This window comes from Schistocerca serialis, chromosome 9 (assembly GCF_023864345.2).
Source record: "Schistocerca serialis cubense isolate TAMUIC-IGC-003099 chromosome 9, iqSchSeri2.2, whole genome shotgun sequence".
Lineage (NCBI taxonomy): Eukaryota > Metazoa > Arthropoda > Insecta > Orthoptera > Acrididae > Schistocerca > Schistocerca serialis.
Window position 1 is genome coordinate 468,592,939 of NC_064646.1, and position 8,492 is coordinate 468,601,430.

The following is an 8,492-nucleotide window of genomic DNA, read 5'->3' on the forward strand; positions in this document are numbered from 1 at the left end:
TAACAAGCCACTATGGCCAGATCATAAGTTTCTACTTGGAAAGCAATACCTCGCAGAATAATAAACAATGTACAAAATTAGATCTTATAGTAATTAGTAACATGAAGCATTTAGGTGCACTTAAATCAAGAGTCTGGGTTCAAATTTATAGTCCAGGAAGTATATCTGGTATATTTACAAATGTCTGCTTGTGTCTGTGTATGTGCGGTTGTATATGGGTGTGTGTGCGAGTGTATACCTGTCATTTTTTCCCCCTAAGGTAAGTATTTCCGCTCCCGGGATTGGAATGACTCCTTACCCTCTCCCTTAAAACCCACATCCTTCCATCTTTCCCTCTCCTTCCCTCTTTCCTGACGAAGCAACCGTGGGTTGCGAAAGCTTGAATTTTGTGTGTCTAACGACCTGCCAGCGCTTTCGTTTGGTAAGTCACATCATCTTTCTTTTTAGATATATTTTACCCACGTGGAATGTTTCCCTCTGTTATATCCATATTTAATATATTCATAGATACATTTAAACAATATTTTGATATAACTTTTCTACTTCACACTAGCAATTTAAAAATAAGCAACAGAAACAGCTGGACCACTCCTGGTATAAGAAAATGCCTGCAGATTAGAAAAGACAAAAGCATATGTTCTTGACTAACACAAGAGATATTGGATGTAATTGATGACAGGATACAACATAAAAACACAGGCAAATGGGGAATAAAGAAAAAAATTAGGTTGAAAATTGCAAAACAGCAAAGCAGGAAATGCTAGACAGGGCTGTAGAAGCATGCACGACTAGGGAAAAGATATATGCTGCCAACAAGAAAAGTTAATGAAATTTGAACAGAAAGGACACACCTGTCTGAATATTAAGAGCTTGGGTAGCAACACCATACTAACCAAAGAAGGGAAAGCTGAAAGGTGGAGGGAATGTACAGATAGGATATATAAGGGAAATGAACTTTAAGGCAATATTGTAGAAAGGGAAGAGATAGTAGGCCTAGCTGAAGATGAATTGGGAGATATGATACTGTGAAAAGAATTTGGCAGGCCACTGGCAGGCCTAAGTCAAAACAAAGCTCCTGGAATGGACACTATTCCCTCAGAATTATAGAGGTCGTTGGGATACCCAGTGATGATAAAAATGTTCCACCTGATGTGCTGTATATATGAGACATGTGAAACACAGACTTAACGAAGAATGTAATAATTCCAGTTTTGAAGAAGGCAGAACTTGCAGACAGGTTTAAATATTACAGAACTCTCAGTTTAATAAATCATGCCTGTAACATAGTGAAACAAATTTACAGAATAGAAAAACAGGTAGCAGCCGACCTTGGAGATCGTCAGTTTGGGCTTCAGACAAATGTGAAAGCAATACTGATCCTGCAACTTATCTTAACAGATAAGATAATGCAAGGCAAACTTATGGTTTTAATATCTGTAGATTTAGAGACCTGTTAACACCAAATGTAGATTTAAGTGTAAAGTAGTCTTTTCTGAGGGTATGTGTGTGGAGTGTAGCACTGAAAGGAAGTGAAATGTGGATAATAAACAGTTCAGACAGGAGTACGTTGCTACAGAAGAATGCTGCAGATCAGAGGAGAGGATGAAAATAAAGCAGTCGTCAATACAAATTCTTTTGAACACCACAGAGCTTTACTAGGCATGGTCCTATTGGAGATGGTATGCTGTTGCCTTCCTCCATTCTTTGAACTGACTCAACCAGCCAGTTATAGCAGTGACGTACAGTTTAATGTGGATACCAAACCATGGTGCAACTCTGCATTTTTCATATCAACAAACACTGCCACAGGTGAAAGAAGTAATAAGAGATGGATAAAAATCCTAGGATACTGACTGGAATTAGGCTAAAACAGAAATTTGTGGCACACGTTTACTACACGAAATAATGAGACACACCCATATGCATCACGGAACGGTGACTATGGTAATGGACGAGGGGTGTGTGTGTGTGGGGGGGGGGGGGGGCGGGGGGGGGAGGGGGGGGGGCTGTTGTAGAGAGAGACCACAACTAGAGTACAGTAAGCAGGTTCAGTTGGCTGTAGGTTGCAGTAGCTGTGTAGATATAAGGAGGCTTATACAAAATAGAATAGTGTGGAGAGCTGCATCAAACCAGTCTTTGAGCTGACAGCCACAACAACAACAAAGGACAACACCTAATACAATAATTTAAGGACTGCAAACATTTTGCACACGACTATTCAGTACTGAATATGGGATAGTATTTTGACGAAATTGTGGAGCAAGCCACAAATCCTCCAGACTTCCGAAAAAGGTCATTAGATTAGCACTAGCACTGCAGAGTGAAAAGTTCATTCTGGAAACATCCGCCAGGCTGTGTCTAAGCTGTGTCTCCATAATATCCTTTGTTCCAGAAGTGCTAGTTCTTCAAGGTTCACAGAAGAGCTTCTGTGAAGCCTGGAAAGTAAGAAGTGAAGTATTGGCGGAATTGAAGCTGCAGGGACAGGTTGTGAGTCATGAATGGGTAGATCAGTTGGTAGAGCACGTGCCCGTGACAGGCAAAGGGCTCGAGTTCGAGTCTCAGTCCAGCACACAGTCTTAATCTGTCAGGAAGTTTCAGCAGTAGAAGTAGTTCAGGAAACATCATGCAGAGAACTATTTAAAGAAAACAAAATTCTATGATTCTCTGAATGTACCTAATCAAAAATTATGTACTATAAAAGAAAAAATGAATAGTAGTAATCAGTGTATCACCCATACTGAATCTGTGCAAAGACAAGTAAATGTCATAGACACAGCAGACAAATACGCCACTATTCCAAGAAAGACATACTCCACCCTAACAACAAACTGTATAATGCATTACCAAGTTTAATAAAAATAATAATAGGCATTTACAGATAAATCCAAGCCATCAGTAAAAGATAGCTGGTTGAGCACTGCTTCCACTCTGCGAGGAAGTAAGTTATCTACCAAACAAAATTGTGTAACTTGTTGCTGCAATACTTGTAAAGTGTTCTCAGTAGTTGTATTATTATTACTACATGAAACATAATTGTCATTTACTGTAAGAAATTTTTTATTTCTTAAGAACTAGTCAATGTTACTGTACGCATTACAACACTAGATTTCCAGGACAATTAAATAAAAAATGGTCTGAGACTTTATCGATGAACTTTGAGAAAAGCAATGCACCACAACCACAGTAGTTGGTAAAAGTTGCGCAGTGGACAACATCCCCCCCCCTCCCCCAGCCTCGCAACATTTTTTGTAGTTTATGTGTGATTATGCACATAATATGCATCAAAATATCCATTAGAGACTTATTCATTATCTACTGCACATTTTCAGAATTTAATTGCAATTTTACTTTTTACGATGAAAATTTGTGGCAAAGTGCATTTAAATATTGCACGAATATAAATATTAGACTACGCAACATGTTAGTCTGTTTGGCATTCATTCGCTTCACCAACTCACAATCAAAGACCATTTTTCAACCAAACTATAAGTTGGGCTGTGATACAGATCAACGTCACAACAACCAAGATTTCAAGGGGAGGGATACATGGGTGTAATACTGCACTCTAACTCACTTAAAATGTTGCATGTACCACTACTCAAAGAGTTAACACACGCTAATGACCTAGTCTTTTTCCCACATTTCAAATGTGCAATAAACCTTTCATACAAGTAAGGCAGTGATTACTATAGTGTAAAGTACACCTGGAGCACATTTGCATGAATAAATTACCAGTGCTCTTAACACCACTGCCCAGCAGCAGAAGCTTTTCCATTCTTTCAAATATGTCACACTGAAATTGTAAATTTAAATTGACAGTGCCAAATGTCCTGTTTAAAATGCTTGAAGCATTAAATTGTGTGGCTAAACTGTTCCCACTTTTCATTTGACATTTACAATTGGGAAAATGAGCTGTGGTAAAATGAAACTTTACTTAACATTGCCTGAATTCCAGGTAGTAGGGAAGCATCGACTGATAGGCCAAGTCCTGAGACATCAAGGAATTGTGAATGTGGTGACGTATGTAGGTGGGGGAGGCAAAATCTACAGAAGGAGGCCATGGATTTACTACACTGAGCAGATTCAGATGGTTGGAGGCTGCACGGTTATGTAGAGATTAGAGGCTTGCAGAAGATTGACCTGTATGGAGAGCAGCACGAAACAAGTCTTGGGGCTGAGGACCACAACGACAACAGTCAACGAGATGACAACTTATTAAACTACATTTCTGTATTCTTAAGGGTGCCCCTTTCATAGGAGCCAAAAAACGACTGGAATTTAATATGGAATCCGCTCATAGTTCTTTGGGAAAAGTATTAGCCCTACTCTCGGTTGGGTTCATGTAACACATTTTTCAGATGTTAGGAGTATTCAGCATTGACTACATTGTGTATAACTGTATATTCAGTCTCTGGTCTCTCGAATCTGAGTGCAAAGTTAGTGAGCATTTACCTGGCTGTAAGAATTAATCATTAAGCCTAGGTCAAATTCTCTATTGAGAATTTGCACAGTTGTCTTGCCATCTGGATCATAGCTGTGCAACGAAGGAGGAGTCCGGAAGTAGTTTCTCCTAACAACAGAAAGTAAGTCCCGTTCACGAAAACTGAAGTAATCGCTCCTACAGTTTTATATCCATAACCCAATAACCGGTAAACACAGTGATTTATACGCTACATTTCACGTAATAATGAAAGCATACCCCAGTACAGTGACATGCCTCCTACTGAGCACTGCAAACCTCCATGAGAGGTTTGGAACTAAACTAAACATAAATAACACGGCAAAAATCCACACAAAAACGACTACACAAATAACTTAGCTGCTGCAACTGGTTTCAGCAACCCGCCAGACTTCAGATTGCAATGAAATATCTTTCGTGGTGAAGTTTTGGTTCGTTTGGACTACACGAGTGATCTCTATACTATGGAGATCACTGGAGTACAAGTTCCGCGGTTGCGATATGTCGATTATCTCGTTGGTAAACATCTACTCTGCAACATGTAATTTGAACGCCAGAGGTAACTTCCAATTGTGTAACGTGAGCAGCGTTTCCGCACGTTCCATTTAAGTATGCAATGAGGAAGAGTAACCCTTACATGTTTCCGTGCTTGTTGTAATTATTCGAATCTTGTCTTTGTATAACCTACGGGAGCGTTGCGTAGGAGGCCGATTTCCACTTAAACCCGGTCCACACGCAACGATCTGTCTGCGCAGACATCGGGGCAGATGTCTGTACATGCAAAAGATCGCTGCAAATGTGGTGTGTTCACACCACACAAACCCCGATCTACTACCCGCCCGTCATCTGTCGGTGTAGAAAAGAAATATCAATGGCAAGCGACTATACTCCACGTAAACGTCAAAAATTTAATTCAGTTATTTTGAAATATAGAAATGGAGGAAGTTCTGTTGTGGTCTGTGTTCGCAACTTGTGTGGCAAAAAACATTCAGACCAACCGCAGGAAACAGAGAAAGCGGTCAAAATGTTGTAGACAGTGGCTGCTAAAGCGAAAGCAGTTTTCTCACGTAAATTTACTGCGAGAGTTGCAGGGCGAACCTAACGACTGACGAAATTATTTGCGGATGGGTGTCGAAACTTATAATTATCTCTTAAAACTTGTAACCGCTCATATCATGAGAAAAAATACTTGTATAGAGCAGGGCAATTTCTCCTCATGAACGGCTGGTGGTAAGATTAAGATTCCTAGCAACAGGAAGGAGCTACAAGGATTTGGAATTTTCAACTGCAATATCGAAACAAGAGTTGAGTGAAATAATACCCGCAATTTTTCAATTAGAGCATTGTACGCTGCTGTCTTTTTGTTTCGGTCACTATATTCTTTACTTTAATCTTCCACAAACATGGGTGGTTTCTACATATTTCAATGAATTCACTTACAAAATTTCGAGAACACTGACGAGTATCAACCATTTTAATGTCCTGTGCGCACAAATACAAACACTAGACTGAGCAAACAGCTGTTTCGCGCCAGATTTGCGGCGATCTCATGTTCACACGCTCCAACTTGTCTGCGCAGATGTGGTTTGAACCCACAGATTTGAGAGGTTTCGCTCAAACCTCCGACTCCAACTTCCAGGTTTGCACACACCTCAGGTTGGTGCAAATCTCCTGTCCACACGCAACGATCTGTCTGCGCAGATGTGATGTGCGCAGACCGATCGTTGCGTGTGGACGGGCCTTTAGGATTACGAACCGTCTTGCTTTTCGACGCTGTTTTTAATGTCCAGCTGGCATTTTTGCTTTTCAGAAAATGTCCGGCTTTTTGGTAGCCCAACGAAGTTGTATTTCATCATCTACAGAATTTCAGTGCAGTGTAATTGGGCAGAGGTATAAGCTGTAAACAGTTGCTGTATGTTTTTCACTAAATACGCTACTAATGGTGTAACTGTTCGGAGAAACGTGAAGATTTTCACAAGCATGAATTGAGAGCTTTGTTCATGTCTGCGACCCACGCGATATTCCATCCCGAGGCTGCCAAGGAATTGTGTTCCCTGATCGGCTAATGTTCATGACATCGCCGTACTGGTAACCTTCATGACTTACGTCTGTTCTAAGTCAATAATTCATTTATTTATTCGTCCATAAACCATTCAGTACAACAGTATGGGACATATCAGATACATTACGTAAATAATATATGCACACAGAGCGAGTTTTTTTTATTTTGAGACAACGAAATATCTCTTAAACTACGCATCGGATTAAAAACTGGAAAAATACGTGCTGAATATTTTTAGAAGTGCTATTCGGCCATATCTACGTTGACCCCCTCACTCCCAACCCCACCCCCGGGGTGGGAGCAACTTTGAAATCTTAATGGAAACATCCTATTGTTACCGTCAATTCGGATTTGCGGGGAGAAGTTGCGTGGCTTCAGTATGTATCACTTTTGTCGTTACACGATGAATGGCGCTGTGATCCACAAATTACAATTAAGTTCCAAAATGCTATTATCTTGAGCAAAATATATTAGATAAAAAAAAAGAAAACCAGAGGTGGCCAGTAAGTGTGTAAAAAGCTTGTGTGAGGCGTATCTCCTTACCAATGGGGTGCTCGTTTGAGGTACCGTATGTTCTCTCATCAACAGGGTGCTTTTTTGTTAAACTAAGTACCTGTACGCACTTGTAAACAAGATCCTACATCCTACCTCAGCAGCAACTGGCTAGGGTACTCTCTAATACTACGCTGAAGCGTAAGAGAAACTGGTATAGGCATGCGTATTCAACAGTGATCTCTATAACTGGATGGCGAACTTCGACTGTCACCGCGTGCCGTCGTGTGCTAGCGCCGCCATATTGCAGTTAGGCAAGAAACTGTATGTGATATTTTAGTTAGAAAGGCGGCACTTGTTTTCGTTCGAAAGTATTTACATTCTTGACGGTAATAAAAGTAACTAGATTAACATTAAAGCAATGAACTACCAATTTCGTTTCACGCTCATGAATACTAAAGTCTACTTTAATATCGTAAATATAAAGTACCTAAAAGCGAAACAATATTTTTCCCAGGCGTAAGGAACAGTTTTATTTACATATGTAATGCACTTAACAGTGGCGACATCATCTTTGGCGTCGACAAAAAACGTAATGGGGTTTATTTAAACGTGATATCCCAGGGGGGTGAAACTCATACAGGGATTTCTGGTAACACGACGTTGGTTTGGTCCCAGGCCACTTGGAGCGCTGCAAGTTTAGCAATTTATAGTCTTCCATAATTGTTTTGGTATCGTAGCAACGTGATCGTGATTTTTCGTTTAAATTGCAGCGTAAGTATGTTGCTATTATTCTGCTTAATTTCTGGATGCATTCGTAATATTTGATGGTGTGATGATTCAGTATTTACTTTTTTACTTTTGTTTCATATAAACACGAGGTTGTATCATCACATTACGTTCTGTGGACTCTTGTATATTTGTTCCTGCAAATAAATGCAATTTCCGTTGCTCAGTTTACTTACAGGGTAAGTATATTTCTTATTTCTGTTAATATTTCCTTGTATTTCATAGAGAATCCCATGCTAGCAGCTTTTGACATAGTTTGTATTCAACTTTCCGAATCCTGTAATGGAATATAATTCTGGCTTTGATTCGTCTTCCTTTTTGCCACGAAGTACTCTTAGTGCCCCCCCATGAACCATGGACCTTGCCGATGGTGGGGAGGCTTGCGTGCCTCAGCGATACAGATAGCCGTACCGTAGGTGCAACCACAACGGAGGGGTATCTGTTGAGAGGCCAGACAAACGTGTGGTTCCTGAAGAGGGGCAGCAGCCTTTTCAGTAGTTGCAAGGGCAACAGTCTGGATGATTGACTGATCTGGCCTTGTAACAATAACCAAAACGGCCTTGCTGTGCTGGTACTGCGAACGGCTGAAAGCAAGGGGAAACTACAGCCGTAATTTTTCCCGAGGGCATGCAGCTTTACTGTATGATTACATGATGATGGCGTCCTCTTGGGTAAAATATTCCGGAGGTA

General features: G+C 40.4%; 1 protein-coding gene across 1 annotated transcript in view; it reads right to left on the bottom strand.

The window, feature by feature from the left end:
- Positions 1-4,873, bottom strand: part of LOC126419010 (NADH dehydrogenase [ubiquinone] 1 alpha subcomplex assembly factor 3) — a 30,118-nt gene extending 25,245 nt beyond the window's left edge. Inside the window, exons 1-2 of the mRNA XM_050086062.1 lie at positions 4,700-4,873; positions 4,453-4,570 (exon numbers count right to left, since the gene is read on the bottom strand). Coding sequence (XP_049942019.1) covers positions 4,453-4,570; positions 4,700-4,770 — 189 coding nt within the window. The 5' untranslated portion in view covers positions 4,771-4,873. The remainder of the gene's footprint in view (positions 1-4,452; positions 4,571-4,699) is intronic.
- Positions 4,874-8,492: the final 3,619 nt, after the last annotated feature.